Source organism: Chelonoidis abingdonii, chromosome 6, assembly GCF_003597395.2.
Source record: "Chelonoidis abingdonii isolate Lonesome George chromosome 6, CheloAbing_2.0, whole genome shotgun sequence".
In the NCBI taxonomy this organism is placed as follows: Eukaryota; Metazoa; Chordata; order Testudines; family Testudinidae; genus Chelonoidis; species Chelonoidis abingdonii.
In genome coordinates, this window is record NC_133774.1 from 46,460,429 (window position 1) to 46,479,037 (window position 18,609).

Sequence of the window (18,609 nt, forward strand, 5' to 3'; positions counted from 1 at the left end):
CTCCCAGGTGTTTGTGCAAGTTTGAAGAAGGGGCCCAAACCAATAGGCAAACTTGGAGCACGCTTACCAGATTGAGTCCCTCCGGTGAGTTAGAAGGAGGAACGCTTATTGAATTTCCCCCAGTTCATGCATTGCACTGAGATACAGGTGTCTGGACTCTTAGGGCTTGTTACACAGCAAAATTAGGTCAACTTAAGTTAGGTCGACCTCCAGCCACTGCAGTAATTCAATCAGATGTTGGTGTCCTCACCAAGAGAGCTTGCGGTGACTGAAGTGGGGCATTGTGGGGCACTGATAGCCAAGTGTGGCGCTCAGCTGGTGCCTTACAGTTCTGTTTGTAATTACAGATAGTTTAAACCAGTGTAACCAATTGAGGCTCATTGGTTTTGGGGTTTTTCATTTTAAAATTTTGGAGTAACAGGGGTATGAAGTTATCAGAGGATGACGAGTTCCGGAGGTTATATAGAGGCTTAGAAGTCTGGGAAAAACAAGATAAGCATGAGGTGCTCCATATAAGATTTTATTTTTATGCTCTGGGCCTGCAAGTGTACTAGATGTGGGCTGTATCATTTTCATGATGTATTGGAGTAAGGAAGAACTGACACTCGTATTTATTTATCTGAAGTTTGGACAAAAGTATAATGTCTTCAGGTACAAACATCCTAGTGACCAAAAGTTGCTTATTTAGATCTTCAGTTTCTTACATGAATATTGGTGGTGGAGTATTCAGTCCAGTTCCTCATGAATAGGAGAGCATGTCATGAAGGACACCACTAAAATTAGAGCCTCTATAGTAGTCCAAATGGAGAGGTTAACAATTGAACCAGCATAGGGAAGAAATGTCTCCCCATGGAATCACGGTCTCCAAATGTATGCAGTGGTGTAGCCATTTTGGTCCCATGATATTACAGAGCCAAAGTGGGTGAGGTAATATCTTTTATTGGACCAACTTCAGTTGGTGAGAGAGAAGCTTTCAAGCTTACACAGAGTTTTTCTTCAGTTCTGAGAAATGTTTCAATATTGTAATAATGAAGTTAAGAGAAGGAAGAACTATAAAACTCTACTAGCTACAGGATCGAATTAATTTAAAAAATAAAGAGAATCTATGGGAAAAAAGGTGATGTATTTACACTTTAGCTGTGAACCTCAAGCATCAAAAATAAGGTTCAATTTTTTAAAAGACAGTTTTAGCAATATTGGAGCACAATTTCCAGGTTTTTTTCCAGCCAAGTATCAAGTTTATACATGCAATTAAGTTTTCTCTCTTTAGATTACAAATGAGGCTCAAAGTTTGGACTTCTAAAGTTCTCCAATGGTAGATCAATTAGGAAGAAAATTTAAATTCTAAGAATGTTTAAAATCAATAATCTTTTGAATTGATTCTAGACTTAGACTGAGTGTAGGCTAGTAAATACATTACTTAAAATGATTATAGCTGAAATCCTTTTCCTATTAAAGCCAATGGAAGTGTCATAATTGACTTCCAGTATGGCTAGGATTTTACCTTATATGCTGTGGAATAGTCTGGCTATCCTAAAATGTCACTGTGACATTCTGTACCTTGGGGGAGCACCCTGTAACCCCACATATTCGTCATTTATATATGCTTGTGATCTTGCATGTAAAGGGGAAAAGTTATGATCTACTGAAAGTCATTTCTCTAACCATATATGTAAATCATTAACACATATGAAGTTATGAGAATTATGTTGTATGACTGTCACTAAAACATACTGTGAGTTGGGGATTCAGACAGATATTAGCTCCCCAGAGGCAACAGCAAGGGAAGTAACCAACACTCAGGTGGGGTGTGAAACAATTGACCATTGTACAGCAAGGGAGTTACAATTCAATGACTCACCTGCATGAGGCCGCACCAGAGGAATTGCTCAACCTTGCCTGGAGACTCAGTCACAGCATAGCACTGGGAGAGAGCTCTCCCAGCACTCTGAAAAAACCCTTCTCCGTTAGGGGAATAGCTACCAGCACTGGGAGTACAGCTATACTGGCACTTTACAGTGCTGAAACTTGCAGTGCTCAGGGGTGTGTTTTTTCAACACCTGAGTGAGAAAGTTGTAGCGCTGTAAAGTCCCAGTGTAGACAAGCCCTCAGCAGTGCCCATCGAGACATACCTGGACTTGTGTTTTCCAAGCACATGGACTGAGGGTATAAAACAGACACAGTGGCCACATGCTGCGCCTTTCTCCTTCACCCACCTATGCTGCAAGTAACAAGGACACTCTGAAGACTCCAGCTGAGGGGAATGGCCCAGATTTCAAGGGTGAAATGTGTATATTAAGGACTGCAATATCCAGTGGGGTGAGAAGAATTGCTTAGTCTAGTTGTTGCCCAGTCTAATAGGGTTGAGAGTTTAGACTGGGCGCTTATATATTATTTTTGTTGGCAACTAACTCTGACTTTTTGCCTATCACTTAATATCTCTTAAAATTTACCTTTTATAGTCAATACATTTGTTTAGCTGTTTAGCTTTACGAGTGACTTTGTATGAAGAGTGGGATGAATCTGCTCAGGTTTTGCAAAGGCTGGTGTATATCCATTTTCCACTGATGAAGTGGTGAACCAATTAATAAATCTGCACTGCCCGTCTTGAGCAGTACAAGATGATATATTCCTGAGGTACAGTGCTGGGAGCTGGAGAGATTTGGCTCTGGTGGCTTTCTTTTTGTGATTCATGAGTGGCTCTGGGAGCATTCATGCAATCTAGTTGGGTGTTGGGTCTCCACATGCTGTTGTGCTGAGTGATCACAGCACCTGGAGGGGTTAGCGTCTGGTCACTAGCAAGGCATTGTGAGAGACAGCCCAGGCTGGAGAGAGTTCAGGGGTCACAACGGTCCCATAGTCCCAGGCTGCACCCCGGGGATCCCGTCACAGTCACCATACTGAGTTTTTGGTTAGCTAAATAAACATATGCTTTCTTTACTAATGATGGCTAGTCATGGTACAATTGTAAGCCAACAAGTAGTACAAAAATTGTATAGTCTCTTTCTTTGAAAGAAAGCGGGGAGATGGGGGGGGGGGGTAATCCCTGTGCATGCAATCTGTAAAGTACTTCCAGAGTCTTCTAGCAAATGCTTTATATAAGGTGGAATTGCAAGACTCCAGACTCATTTTATGTGTATATTTTTAAATACTGATACAGTGCTTTCATTGCATACATTGCCATCATGCTGTAACTAATACCTGCATTGGGTTTATTTTTCCAAGATCCATACAGGTTTACAACACCAAATAATTTGGCCTTGCCAGCCCAGCTGTGTCCCGTTGAATGAGAAACTCCTGCCTGAACTGCTGAAGGAAGCAGGATATGATACTCACATGGTAGGGAAGTGGCATCTAGGCATGTACAGAAAAGAGTGCCTTCCAACCCGCAGAGGATTTGATACTTATTTTGGTAATGGCCAGATTTACTCCTTTTTTTTTTTTTTAAGTACTTTTACTAACCACATTGAAAGGGGAAATATTTTTTAACAACAAACTCAGAATTAACATATAGCCAGTAAAACAATGTTTTAGCTGTTGTTTCAGCACATGATACCAAAATACAGTTCTCTAATTTGGCAGACTACACTTGATAAATAAATGTTGATATCCAAAAGCCTGTTGTTGAAAATGGTCTGATTTTTAAACCCACAGAAGCAAACATATTTCTATTTTAAACTCCACATTTAACTTGTCTCATTGTGCTCAGTTTCTCCACATGCTCTTAGATGAAACTTTAAACTGATTTTTTCATGTGTCTAGGTTTAGGTCAGACTTCTAACATTACTGTAGTTTGTGTATTGCTTTTTTTAATAGCAGTGTCTTAACTAGAAAAAGCAATAGGCATTTTACCAGACTTGGTCATTTTTTATATATTTCTAAATACAATGTAGATTTCTTGAATTCATTAGGCACTCAGATACTACCATGATCAAGGTGTTACAAGAACATAGATAAAATTACATTTATAAAAAACTGTTAAAGGACCTTTAAAGTTGCAAAGTTAGGCACTCAAAAGTTACACTGCCAAAATTAAGGTACCTGTGTAACTTTAATTTGGCCCAGTTATGAGTATTCATTACAATACAGTCTTTAATTGGATGAGCTTATACTGTTTTTTTCATTGGACCCCTGCCCCATTAAGTGACTGGTTTGTTATTAAATGTTTCCTTTTTATCTTCCACATTTTATATGCGACTCCAGGCCTTAATGTACGCCATCCACACACTGCACTGAATGCAAAACTATTAACTTTCTCCTGGGCTTGCTGTGATGCTCTCACCAATGTATCTGAGTGCTTCACAAACATTAATGAATTTATCTTCACAACACCTCATGTCACGTTATCTGTGAGGATAATGCTGCCTCATTGTACAGCTGGGGACCTGAGGCACAGAGATTAACACCAAAATTGTCAAGTGTCTAATCATTTTGGGTGCTCATGAGAGGGAAGTAATTTATTTTTCAGAGCTCTTAGCTCTTTATGTGTTCAAACCATGATTCCAGTTGAGCTGTGAATGTTCAATGCTTCTGCAAATCTCGCCCTATCTGTCTCAGGCTGAGCATTGAGAGAAACTGTCAGCTAGTGGTCCAAAATCACTAGATGCTCTTTAAAAACAAACAAACAAACAAACAAAGACTCCTCACAATTTATTTCTTGTTTTCAAGAGCATATTTCTGATGTTTCCTTTAGAAAGCCCTTCCATGTCTTCCTTTGACGTTCTCTGCATCTATGGAGCTTTTCACATAAACAATATGGTATAGTTGGAAGTTGTTTGGCTAGACCTTTAGTTGTTTGGTTTGTGATGGGGTTTCATTAGGTTTTTAGGTGGAGTGCATTAGAAGAAGAAATGTTTTTGGTCAAAGTCTTGGATTTTGAAACTGAATCTGCCCCCACACTGAGCCTAAATTTGGTTGCTTTCAGGGTATGCTTAGCAAAATTCCCCTGTTATTCTGGATAATTTTTGAGTGGTAAAGTTAGGGTTGATTTAGAAATGAGGTTGCAATGGGTTTTTGAGGCAATTTTATTGCTTTCAGTCAATGGGAGTTAAAGCTGCGCAGTACCTTTTAAGATTGGACCCTTGATGGACATAAAATTTGTAGGAGAGCCTTATTTCTGATTCTTAAGATCCATAACTTTTTCTGTAAAGAATAATTTGTTTCTTTCACCAGTTGGTGTCAGCAGCAGATCAGAAATCACCACATAGTTAACATGGAAAGCATTCCTGTAATCTGTTACCAATCTATAAATGTGAAGAGTACGATAATTCCAGTGTTCATAGTATCTGTTTAGGTATAAGCATTCTATATGTTTACAAAACCATAACTAAAAGTTATTCTAGTTAGTTCTATAACAGGCTCAGAACATGTGCATTATTTTAATGCTAGTATCTTTGATTTATATGCATACCAATTTATATGGAAAGTTATTAAACTGCTCTTAAAATTTTTCTGGGTTCATATAATTGATACATAGAATTGTATTTTGTGCTTTATTTTCAAATAAATACAAGATGAGAAATGTTAAGGAATGTTTGACTGATTAGCCTTGTTTTTTAAAAAAAAGTGAAACTCTGAAGGGATAATTTTTCTAAATCACAAAGGGCAGTTTGCCACTCAACTCACTTTGTGCCCTTTGAAAGTCTTCTCCTGATGTATTAGTTTATATATAGTAAATTATATGTTGGCTTGCTCACTTTGTCACCTTTTCCCTGTTCTAGGTTATCTTCTGGGAAGTGAAGATTATTATTCCCATGAACGTTGCGTGTTCATCAGTGCAAAGAATGCAACACGCTGTGCTCTTGATTTTCGAGATGGAGAGGAAGTTGCTGTTGGATTTGGAAACATGTATTCCACTAATATATTTACGAAAAGAGCTGTAGATCTTATAGCCAGCCATAAAACTGAGAAGGTGCAGTAGACAGCTGTTGCTTTTTTGAGAACTTACTTTACAAGTTTCTTAATATTTTCGTGCAATATTTATTTATAAGACTTGAGCTTGCTTCATAAACAATAGCTGATAAATATCTAGATACAGAGCTGCATTTATGATAACCCTCACTGTCTTATCAGCGTAGCTGGCCTTGGGCTGCTTTCTCACAGGAACAAAGACCTACACTAAACCTAGAGTTAAATAGGACATACTCTCTTATGAGTGCAGGTTTTGCAAAATACAGATTGATCCACTAGAAAATAGGCCCAGATCAGCAAAGTGCACTTATCTGAAAAGCTCAGCAAATAGAAACGGACAGTATTTCGTTGACACTTTATTGTTCAAAGCCCTTATAGAGTAGAACCTCAGCATTATGAACACCAGAGTTATGAACTGACCAGTCAACCTCATAAGTCATTTGGAACTGGAAATATGCAATCAGGCAGCAGCAGAGACAAAAAAAGGCAAATACAGTACCAGTACTGTGTTAAATGTAAACTACTAAAAAAAAATACAGGGAAAGTTTAAAAGAAAGATTTGACAAGGTAAGGAAACTGTTTCTGTGCTTGTTTCATTTAAATTAAGATGGTGAAAAGCAGCATTTTTCTTCTGCATAGTAAAGTTTCAAAGCTGTATTAAGTCAATGTTCAGTTGTAAACTTTTGAAATAACAACGATAATGTTTTTTTCAGAGTTAGGAACATTTCAGAGTTACGAACAACTTCCATTTCTGAGGTATTTGTAACTTTGAGGTTCTACTGTATTGTATAACTTGGTGCACATAATAGTTGAGAAGACTTCTACAGGAGATACACAGTGTAGGATGGGGCTGGATGTGAATGAAGATTTTAATCATTGCACAGAAAAATAATTAACAACATAGCTTTACTTCATATAAAGGATATTGTATAAATAATGTTCAAACTCACAAGCCAGGAACGTTTCCCTCATTAGAATCATCTTCCTTATTAAGATGCAGTGTGCTAAATGTAAAATATCTTAACCTGTATTTATAAAAAGAAGCAAAGTTGAAGTTCTTAATTTAAAGGTCCTAGAAAAAATCCAGAATCTCTCTTTCACTCCTCTAATATAAAGACCTGTGACCATGACGTAAACTTTTGTATTAAACACTGCAGTTCAGTTAGCCCTCCACCCCAAACTAACTTTGTTGTTGTTAAAACTCACAACAAGATAGTACAAATGGGCTACCTTGCTTTGGACAAGAACACATAGAATGCTAGTATGTGGGGTAATTGACGTATTTGTAACAAATGCATTATTTTGTTTTACTGCAATCTGACGTATTACATTGTTAATTTACATATGCACATACTAAAGGGGAAACTGCTAAGTGAAGGCATGACAATTTTCAGAACTGAAATGTGTTTAAGACTGAATTTTTTTGGCTAAACTTCAGCCAGAGCAGTTCAGCTGTTTTTAAGAATGAGTTTAGGGGGAAAATGTTTTGTTAGTACTAAAAAAAAAAAAAATCTGGTGACTTGTCTTTGAGGAGTTCTCATGGCCCAGTGCTTGAAATTTGACAGAAGAGGTGGACTTTGTCAGGCAAGTGCCTTTTGTCATCTTTGTGAACATCCACCCAAATTTTGGCCAGTTTATAAACCCTTGAAAAATCTCAGTTTGCACATGCTCAGTAGAGACTTGCTGGAGTTTCACAGCTACACTGAATATAAGAGTCTGACTGCAGTAGGCATGCTCAAGCCTGGGTTAAGTAGGACGTTCCCTGCAGTGGCAGAGGAGGCACCAGAACTAAGAACAGGGAGCCTGTCTTTCCTGTGTTGTCAATGATACCCTGCCTTACCTTTCCCAGCCTGTTAGGGCCCAGGCAACATGGAGGAGGAGGAAACTGCCTCATTCAGATGCAAAGGAGGGGAGAATAGATTGGAACTGGAGGCCGGCAGCGTGAATGGACTGGGATTGTCTGGGCGAGCAGACAGGAGCTAGGGAGGGAGATGGGGAGGAAGAGGAGTTTAAGAGCCGTGTGTGTGTGTGGTGGGATGGAGGGACTGAGATGGGATGAGGAGACTGGGACTTGCTGAAAATGAGACTGGGAACCAGTGGTGTGTAACTGGAGGCGGGTAGGTAGATATGACAAGGAGCCAGAGAGCAAAGGGAGAACTGGTACAAGGATGGGGGGAACACTGAGCTTGGATGAGCAGTTCTGGGAGTCAGGTGGTGTAGGAAACGTGGGTAGGTGTGGGGAGAGAAACAGGTTGGATGAGGATCCTGGAAGGGGTGATTGGGACTGACAGAAGTCACAGGGTGAATGGACCCTTTAAACGGAGATGGGGCTTCAACAGTGTACCATTATTAATTATCTGCTTCCCAGCCTGAGAAGGTGGGACTAAGAAGCATCAGGTGATAGTTCTATAAGGTTCAGGTATCCATTACACTGAGAGAGATCATTCTGGGGGTTAAAATCACAGTGAGTGGGAAGGTTCTGAGCCAGGTTTTGTAGGAGGCTTGGTACCCCAGGGGAGCCAGCCGGGGACCCAGGGTTCTGTCCTGGAGTAGAGAAACCACAGGGAGCAAGCAGGCTCCTATGGAAGGCTCTGAGAATGGTATTCCAGGGGAACTAGCCTGAGGGCAGAGTGTTCCATACCAGAGCAGGAAAAAAACCTCAAAGATTGCCCAGAAAAGGGCTGTGAACAGGGCCTAGAGCATGTGCTGAAGAGACGTCTCAAAGGGCAGAAGAACATCTTTTGTTTTTTTATTTGTTTTTGATTTGGCTGGAAGACTAAGCTACGTATCCAGTACAGGTGGAGAGCCAAGGAGACCCATCTCAGGGAAGGAAACTGAGGCAGAGAGTTGTAGCAGTGCCACCCTTCCCCAGCAGGGGGTGCTGTGAGGCAGCCACACCCTCTGACAATTGGGCATGGTACTGGGAGCAAGGAGGGGGTGATTAGAACATGCTAGTCAAGGGGACTGGGACGAGAAGTCTGAGGAGTGGTGACTGGAACTGACCAGGTAAGATGAATGTGACTGAGACGAGGAGCCAGGGATGAGAAAGAGAAAGGCCTGGCACAGTTTGGAGAGGATAGGGCAGAATAAGGGGGAATTGGCAGGAAAGTGTTAGTGCCAGTAATGGAACCCCAGGTTCCTGAGTTTTGCCATTTCTCTGCTGTCAGCAAATATCTGTAAAACCCACTGGCGAAGCATGTGTCTTATTCCCTCTAGTGCTGGTCCACTTAGAGGATAACAACCTATTACTGGTATCAATTACTCCATTAGCTCCAGGTGTAGGGGTCAGTATGGTGGACTTAAATGTTTTAACCCTGCTAATGACCCATGTGGGTGTCAATGTGATGCCACATTATAGAATTTGTCTTCCTTTATTTTTAAAGCCTAGGAAATTACAAAAAACTATATTAAAAGAAAAGTAAGATTGCAAAGTCATGCACTCAGGTTAGGGTATGCCAGAATTAAGGTTGTCTGACACACCTTAATTAGGCTCTCTTGTGTATATGTGTTGTGATAGTCTTTTATTGTATGATTATGTACTATTTTTCAGTTATTAGTTTGCAGAACTTGTACAAAGAATTTACCCTGAGGTAAGACTTAGAATACAACGTAGCTTGCCGATAACTAACCGAACCAATTGCAGGAAGATACTTAGTGGAATGAAATGGTCTGTCATTGGTTTAAAAATAAAAAAACGTAAAAGCCCCACTGGTCATGGTGAGTTGGGCTCCTCATAAGGTCTGTAATAGGAATGTAAAAAGAAAATGCAATGGAGATTTTTGTGACAAAGGACACCATCACTAACCAGAATATTTTGCGCATGAAATATGGTTGTATTTTGAATAATGAATCTGGGATTCAGACTTTCTACCCAAATCCGTTTACAATTTGCTATTTGATGACTTACAGATTTGTAAAACTTTGCTGTAGTTATAGAAACAGTATTGTATGCAGTTTGGCCTTGCTTTTGAAAAAAGGATAGGAAGCTAAGTTGAGTGGCAGGAAGATCATAAAATCAACTGGCTTTCTTACCATTAAAATCTTCACTAATATTTCAGTACCTTTTATAAAAAATCTCTCCTAGAATATGTATATCTTATGCTTAGAGAAATCAGGAGGAAAACAAGACAATTGCTGAATTAATTGGTTCATGTGATTTTAATTTATTTATCTATGCATTTAATGCCTGGGTACTCTTCTCATCTAGCTTGCAAACTGCTTTTTTTCCTCCCTAGCCTCTGTTTCTCTACCTTGCTCTCCAATCTGTCCATGAGCCCCTTCAGGTCCCTGGGAAATACATGAAACCGTACGACTTCATCAAAGATGAGAAGAGACGTCATTATGCGGGAATGGTATCCATTATGGATGAAGCTGTAGGAAATGTCACTGCAGCCCTGAAGAGATTTGGACTTTGGAACAACACAGTTCTCATCTTCTCTACTGGTAAGACTGTTTAGTCAAATACATTCAATGAGTCACCTGAATATAAGCTGAAGAGAGACAAATCTAACCACTAAATGGTCCATTTCAGAACAGATTTTAAATGCAAGGAGCTATAAAAATAAAATAAACTTTTCCTAAAAGAGGATAAATTTATTTTTCCCTCTTAGACGTAAATAAACAATTTTAAGGGAGTGTTTCTGAAAACAAAGGATTAATGCCATTGTCTAGAACCATATGCAGTGCAGAAGGGCATTGTACAAAGTTACTGAGAGCCTTGTGTGAGGTGTTGGGGGTCTTCAATTTCCTTTAAATTCACTTGCTTTTAAGGTTACAGTACCTCTCAAGATTGAGCCTTTACTCACACAGCTCTGCCAATTCACCTCAGTCCTGACTTATGGTGCCCATTTTTCCAGGCACTGTTCAAACTGTCCCTTCTAATGTATGATACAAACAAACATATAGCAGGGACTTGAGTACACCGGGTAGTGACAAATACCCTGTGACATAACTGCCTGGACAATTTGTGTGGATGGATGGACACACACACACACACACACAATTTAATCTTTTCTTACAAAGTAACACAGTGTAATGCAGGTTTAGAGCAAGGGGAGGCTTCCCTGCACTCCTCAGCCTGGGTTCATCTGCTGAACTTCCTTCTGAGTTCCCCCTTGCTTCCTCTTCCTTCCACTTATATCCTTCCAATTACATCGTTAGCCCAGTGTTTACCACCCAGGTGCTCATAGTCCCCCAACAGAAAGTGTAAAATTGGCTTCAGTTAAGCCTGCTCTCTTCCCAGTGCTGTAGCAAACACAGTGACCAAGGTGTCACCGCTAGTATCCTATCACAAATTGGTTGAGGCCAAACATCTGTGTTTAGTTATATATACCCTTTGGCTTGACTGAAATATTACTTTGGGCCCTTAACCTTCTGAAACAAATTTCCACTAATAAAACCAACTTTGATACTTGCTGATGGATTCTTAATCTATCAGACTTAGATTGAAAGCTTTTCAGGCAAGAACTGTCTTCTACTGTGTGTATGTTTAGCACACTGGGGACCCAATCTTGTTTAAAACTTCTAGGCTACTACTGTAATATTAAAAAAAAAAAAAAAAAAAGTACAGTCTCCCTTACATCTGAACTGAATTTAGTTGAAATCTAGAAGTGTTCACAGGATTCAGGGGAATAATGCAATGTCCTGCATCCTTCAAAATGTTTTTCCCCCTCCCCACTTGGTCTGATTTGAGAGTGGGAATAGCCGTTCAAAGCTTCCAACCTTTACTATACCCAGGTTTTACTTACTATGGTTTGCTTGGGGGTAGGGCAGGAATTTCTGAACATCTCACTTTGTATTCGTTGAAATATTTTGAATGTAACAGCTCTGTTAGCTTTGAGGCTAAAACCTGCCTACTCATTGAGATTGTATTCATATTCCGATCCCAGTTCAAATGAGGCCTAATACCTGTACTATGTAAACATCTTTGTTCTGGGAGGAACCCCCATTATAAGATGTATTCATATTTGGAACTTCATATGAGCAAAGCTGTATGGAATCTGATATCAATACTTACTGCATATGTTAAATTGCACCCTCCACTCTTGACCCCAGTACAGCTGTTTTCAGTATAATTCTTTCAGTAGATTATGGACTAAAACTAAAGACATCTGAGCTGGAAACATAGTAGTTACACTTAAACTAAGTTTTCAATCAATTAGCTTGTGCTTTATAAAATCTAGTATTTTTCTTACCGTCGCAGTATACTTTTAATGACTGCTATCTGTAGTTGATTATTTAGCTATGTTTAGACAAGTGTCGGGCTGTCAGGAGGAGCCCAAGTCACAGTTTTATCCAATGGGATTTGACAATTTAAACTGCCAGAAATGGAACTTAACAATTGAAACTCAAGGAAATTGGCCCTAGATCAGGCAAATCATAGGACAGTTATTCATTTTTCCAGTCTTCTTACGTCACTTCACACAGCTATTGTCTATAGTAAACATTGCATGCGTTAAAGGCACAGCTTCCAAAAAACACATGTTGAAACTATTAAATCTATTCAGCTTCTTTGTATTACACTTAAAAAAAAAATCTTTAACTTAAATCTTTGAAAAGACCATAGGAAAGTGTTTGAAAAGAGAAGCCTAAAGTCATGCAGCTTGGTGTCATATGGGGACTTGGTGCTGTTGTATCCTTGCAGGTTATTTACACTGTTTCAGTCTCTCAAAGGTGCTCCCCATAAATGGGAGTGTAGATGCCTATTTGCAGCTATAACATCAGTGGGTAAGGAGGGGTGAACCCCACAAGCAGGGTGGAGCTGACTTATGCTTAATTATGGAGCTTAAACTCCTGCTACACCCAAAATCTCAGTTCCCATCCCAACTTCCCCTCAATGCTTTCTCCAGTGTAAGGCATGCTCTCCCTTACAAGTCCCAGCCTGCTCAATCTTTCACGTTCTGCAGCTTACCTCCCAGTAAGAAGAGATCCCTTTCCTTCCTGATCTTTCTCACTTTGCTTATCTTCTGAATTTACACCTTCTTTTCAGCCCCCCAAAACTTGACTTCTCAGGAGAGTCCATATCATTATCCTCCTTACTGATGGACTAGGGGCTTAAACCATAGACCCTCTTTCCTCCTTCCCTCCCCCCACCTCAGTCCAGGGCAAGGGACAGATCCTCCGTAGCACTGGGAATTCCATCCAAGATGTCTCTTCCCCTGCTGCAGGACTAATTTTACTGGCTCGCCTCCCAATTTTCTCTGACCCTGGCTAATCTGCTCTGGGGTTCCTCACAACCTGAAAAATTTAAGTAGCGCTTGGGACAGAGAATATAATAGCAATTGGGCAACCAGATATATAAAAATTGGCCCTGTCTTGCCATAGTCGTAATGTAAAGGTGATAACCTGGGGCATTAAAATTGGTGAGGTAGGAGGGAGTAAGGAGTCATAAGACTACAGCCCGGATGAATATCAATTTTGTCCATACTTCCCATTTTAACTGGAAATTCCCAAAGTCCCTTCTTCAAGGAGGATCATGGGCTGTAATTACATAAGTATAGTAAAGCCCACATTTGGATATCTTCTTCTCATTGCCACAAATCCCAGCACAAAGTTATGTATTGATACTGTTCCCTAATGATTTGCTGCTGTTAGCTATGCTGATTGGTGTTACTGCAACAAATGTACAGTCTCCCTGTTGTTGACTCCTTTAATTATGGACTCTAATATACAGAACACTTTCACTGGAATCTCACTGAATTATTACAGAAGATGTTTTATTACAGATTATTCTGTATTACAGATTATTCTGAATTATTACAGAAGATGTTCTCCCAAAGAGAATAGTAGAGAGTTCAATAAACATTCTTTCTCTTTCTTCCTCTTTTTGTATGATATGGCCTAACCAGAATTCCCTTGAAAACATGCCAGTTGGCAAATGAAACTACTGCACATTTTAAAAGGACTTTGTAAAATGTATATAGGGACTCCAGATCCTCTTTAAAGTGGTCTAATGGAAACCTCAGGCCAGAAATGAAATAATCTGACCATTAATACAGTCTGTCTCCATAAGTACATCACGTAAGTCCACACTTCTGCTGTCTTACTGGGTTTTTTTTTTTGTACAGATGAACTTCTTGCACAAGTAAATAGGCAAGAGTAAGCCAGTGAACTACAGTGTTACCCAACATTATTTTATAATGCAAACATTTCCACAGTTGCTTTGTTAGTCTGAAACCAGAAATAAATGAGCTATTAATTATTAAATGATTAAAATATCAGATGTACAGTGATATCAAGAACTACCAAGTGATTAGAAAATTATACTGATATATCATTCAGTAAACTTGGTTTTACAGAGCATCATACATACTCCGCTTCCATAATGAAATGGGTAGTGTCAGTGAAATGACTGTGTGCAAACAAAGCAGATATTATGTATGCAGCAGTAACTCTATGACAGCCTTGGGCATTAGAACATATGTAGCTGAAAAGAACTGGACAATGGGGTTATTCCCTTTTGAAAAGTGCCAGGGAGTCTAACTTTCAATAAATTGAAGGGGACCTTCCTTCAAAATCAGAAATAAAGGATGTAATCTCTACCAGTTCAGCAGTCTTCTATCTCAGTAGTCCAAGTCTTTTTTTGGAACATGGACAATGACTACAGGTGAGAATGCTACAAGCTGAAATCAGGAGTCACTTTGTGTAGCACATATCATAATATCTTGGATGGAAACTTGCCAGCACTATAGCAAGCTAGTCTCATTGAGTTCGGCATCCGTTATTTTTTCATTAAAACAGATAACTTATTTAACCTTAAATTTTATCCTAAATGATAAGATGGTCATAACTGCCAAAACAAAACCATAACTTTCACTTAGAGCCCTGCGTAGGACTACTGCCTAGCTCTGCAGTAGGACTGGGATCACATGGGTTCCAGAGGACCCACTGCCATAATAGCAAGAGAGAGAGTAAAGAATAGTCCTGTGTAGGACTCTCCTTTTCCCTCCCTCGCTCCCAGCCTCTCGTTCACCTCTATAAACTCTCTCATTCTGGAAAGTATTGCAGTATCTTAGTTACCACAAGAGAGTCCTGTAAGATGTAATGTACTGCTTTTCCTTTCAAAACTTAATTTACATAGATTTTATAACATGTTGGTGTTCTTTTAGCTAACAGAGCATGTGGCAGACTATTATTTTCCCTCTAAAGATGATCTTGTATCATTTTACATGTGATTGATAAAGTTAAGGGCAAAATTGTGTTATATATGCTTATTGTGTGTTGCAGGAAAAAAAACTTTTTTTCCGCACTATTCTTTGTTTTTGACACTTTGAAAGACTACATTGCTTATGTAAATATTAGAAATCTGTAAATGGTGTTGGAGGATTGATAGTTCCAGTTGTACATAATTGATTAAATATAGTCATGTTAAAGTTTCACTAAACACTATTTTGCGCATATCTGATTTCAAAAGGCTTCTCACATACCAAAATAAAAAAATCCCAGTAAAACTCCCCAATTAGTTTAGCAATATAAAAATGTATAGAAAAGCTATCACATGATAAAACAATCAGCTGTTTTAAAACTCTGGCCAGACTAAAACTTTTAAAATGTGTTTTTCCATCTTAGCACAGATTAAAGTGGCTAGCGTGTTTGTGTCCATACTACAATTTTTTACAACTGTGGCTTAGCCATGTTTAAACTAAATATTTGTACCTGCTCAGTGCTCAAATTGGGTCTTATGAGATGAGAAAGAGAAGTGAGAAAGGTGATAATAGTCACTCTGGACCCACCTTGGTCATAAGCAGCATGAAGACACCTTCTGTAACTCCCCATTCCCCAATATCTAATTGACCTTGAAAAGTCTTCTGTCCTTTCCCATCCATTTTCCCTTCTAGCCTATCATCTCACTCTTGTTCTATGAGCTCTCGCATTAAATTCTCTTTTGCCAGGCTGACCTTTTGCTACAGATTAAGCAATCTGACTTTTGCTACAGATTAAGTTGGGGACTACAGTTGTGGCTTTACATGCCACTGCGTGCTATTCTTCTGCTTCCTGGGAATAAGGTTCTAAGCATGTGCTCAAAGACCTATAGGCCATCCTCCAGCTTTTTTCCCGAAGGCCTTTGTATAGTCCCTAAAGAAAACTCTTTCCTATCTTTCTGGCTGGTTTGAGAAAGTTTTCCCTTCACAAGGACTACTGCTTCAAGGTAGCCTGACATACCAGAAAGGCAGAATGGCTCTAGCAACTCAGTTTCTGATCCTGTAAGAAGGGTTAATTTTGAATGCTGTGCTCTTGGACACAGTTTTGCATGAACCTGGTTTCTTGTGGTATGGACAAAGTCTTACAGGGTTTAAGAACAAAAGTAGTCTTCCTAGAGAATCCCATAGTGCACAGCACAATGTTAGCATGGTGTCTGAATTGCAGCTATTTCCAAATTTGGAAATTCGGTTTGGTTGAGGGAACTTTCATGGCCTTATTTGATTGAGTGTGAATCTCCAAGTATTACCCACCTATTTAGGGTTAATTAAACTCATTAAAATATATGCAGATGGTATACTGGGTTATAGCACCTACACTTATTTGGGTGATTGCACATTCAGTATAAACAACCTCAGGTGCATATCTTTTGGACTTACATATTTCAGTGCTGACTCTGAGTCCTTTTTTGTGGGATCTTTCCTTAGTGAAAAACAAGCCTTCTTGTTAGGAATAAAACAATATTGTATCATCTCGCAATAGCTTTGCGCATTACGCAGGACATCAGAATTGATTCTCTAAGGGATGGTGTGGGTTAGAGTAGTGTGAGAACTGTTTGGAAAATACCAGTTATTGTAAGTGGAATATTTTGCAGAAATATACAGCCCTGAGGTTTGGATGAAAAGCAGAAAATAGACTAGTTTCACCTAGTATTAAGACTTAATTGTTTTGCATGCCTGTAGTGTTGTTATGCCAATAAAATAAAAACCAGCAAGATCTTATTGAAGAGGATAAGGCAAAATGCCATATTTGTTGTGAATGCAGAAAGAATCATAGTAAGCAGTCAGTTGTAGCTATAACATTCCATTCAGTTTCACATTCATTCACACACACACACACACAGGTTCTGCCAGATTGTTATCATAGTTACCAGTCTTAGAGTTGCTTGTGCCAAGCCACTGGCCAGGTGGCCTGAACACGAGGATGGAGCCGAGTCTTGTCAGATACGCATCTGATGCTCCTGGAGGATGGTTGAAAAACCAGACTCAAAGTTCTCAGTTTTTAGAGTCTGTCTTTATAAGAATTCATCCTCATTCAAATCCATAGGGTTTGCTTTGTCATGCTGTTTTGAATTTGAAGTGACAATCAATCACTGTTCTCATGTTTAAAATGATAGTCCATCATGCAGATGGTACAGTAGTGACGGCTTGTTGTTATCTTGTTCTTCAGTTTTTCGGCCACTCTGTCCTTGGGGTAGTTGGGGGTGGATTCTGGTTTTCCCTATGGGGTCATCCGGTTATCTCCATCCTGTGCATCCTTCGGCCGAATGTTCCTGGGTAGTTGTTGTTTATTAGGCTAGCACTTCAACCTTTTATTACTCATTCAAACATTCATTTACAATGAATTTACACCCTATTTCACTTAATATAACTACTATCAAATCATTGGGGCATGACAAACTCCAATGAATCTATCCATGCCACTTGTCCCACATTAAAAAAAACAAAAAACAAGATAGGAATGTAAAAGTGGAGGAACAACAAATCTTTTTCCTGAATTCAGAAAAAACATTTGTAAGGTATTATCTTATCACTTTGAGGACAAACTCTTTGTCTCTGGATGTTTTTCTACCATTAGCACGGACCTTGCAAGCTAAGAGGCCTGCTTCACTTAGCACAGACTCAGCAGGCTGAGAGAACAGGCTGAAAGACCTATTTCTTTCTAATAATACAAGCCAAATCCTGGGTCTGTACTGGACCATATTTTCCCCAAAACATTTAATGTATTTATTGTTACTTTTAATCCAACAGTGTGGATGCTCTAACTTGGCTACAAAAAGTTGCCCTTTTCTACAGTTATTCAGCAAAACCACCACTGATATTAATAGTGCTAGTTTTTGTCCTATATGGTCATGCCTTTAAGCTGAACTTGATGGCCCCTATCCAAGGTTGTAACACTAAAAAGTGAGCTCTGAACTGGGAACTCTAAATTCTCCCAACCTGTCTTGTTTAGTTGAGGCTTATGAATGTGTACCTGTTTATCTACGCTGTGCTTTTTATCCCTGAAATTTCCCACTAGTGCGTCTGCTGGTTGAAATGTTGGAAGCACTATAGACCAGGCAGCACAGGAATTTTAACCACTAGGTCTGGTCTGTGCAATTTTAGACGACATTGTGCTTCTAATGCAAGCAGCCACTACACTAGGACTCCTGCCATTTCTACTACTAAGTTTTAGGGGCAAAAAGGTTAGTGTACACGGCCTGGGTTTATATGCATATGGCTGAAATGTTTTTTCTTACTTGGGTTTATGTATATATCCAGGAATTTTTTTTTTCAAGCTTTGGTTTACCATCTATTTTCCTTTTAGAAAATACAGAAAAATCTGTAGCATCAGTCATTAACCATAATGACATTCTTCTGAAGTGTATTGAAGTACTTCTGGAATTAGAGGCATATTTAGCCCCTACATGATTTTTAGCATGGACTAGCAATATTTAATACAGAATTAAATTAAACACAGCTTTGCCCCATAGGAGGTGTTATGCACTGACCCACGATAGCA

The 18,609-nt window shown here is 39.2% G+C and overlaps 1 protein-coding gene across 1 annotated transcript in view; it reads left to right on the forward strand.

Annotated features, from left to right (window-relative positions):
* ARSB (arylsulfatase B) overlaps nucleotides 1–18,609 on the forward strand; it is a 94,106-nt gene that overhangs the window by 4,577 nt on the left and 70,920 nt on the right. The window contains exons 2-4 of the mRNA XM_032774500.2: nucleotides 3,226–3,412; nucleotides 5,721–5,911; nucleotides 10,146–10,353. Coding sequence (XP_032630391.1) covers nucleotides 3,226–3,412; nucleotides 5,721–5,911; nucleotides 10,146–10,353 — 586 coding nt within the window. The remainder of the gene's footprint in view (nucleotides 1–3,225; nucleotides 3,413–5,720; nucleotides 5,912–10,145; nucleotides 10,354–18,609) is intronic.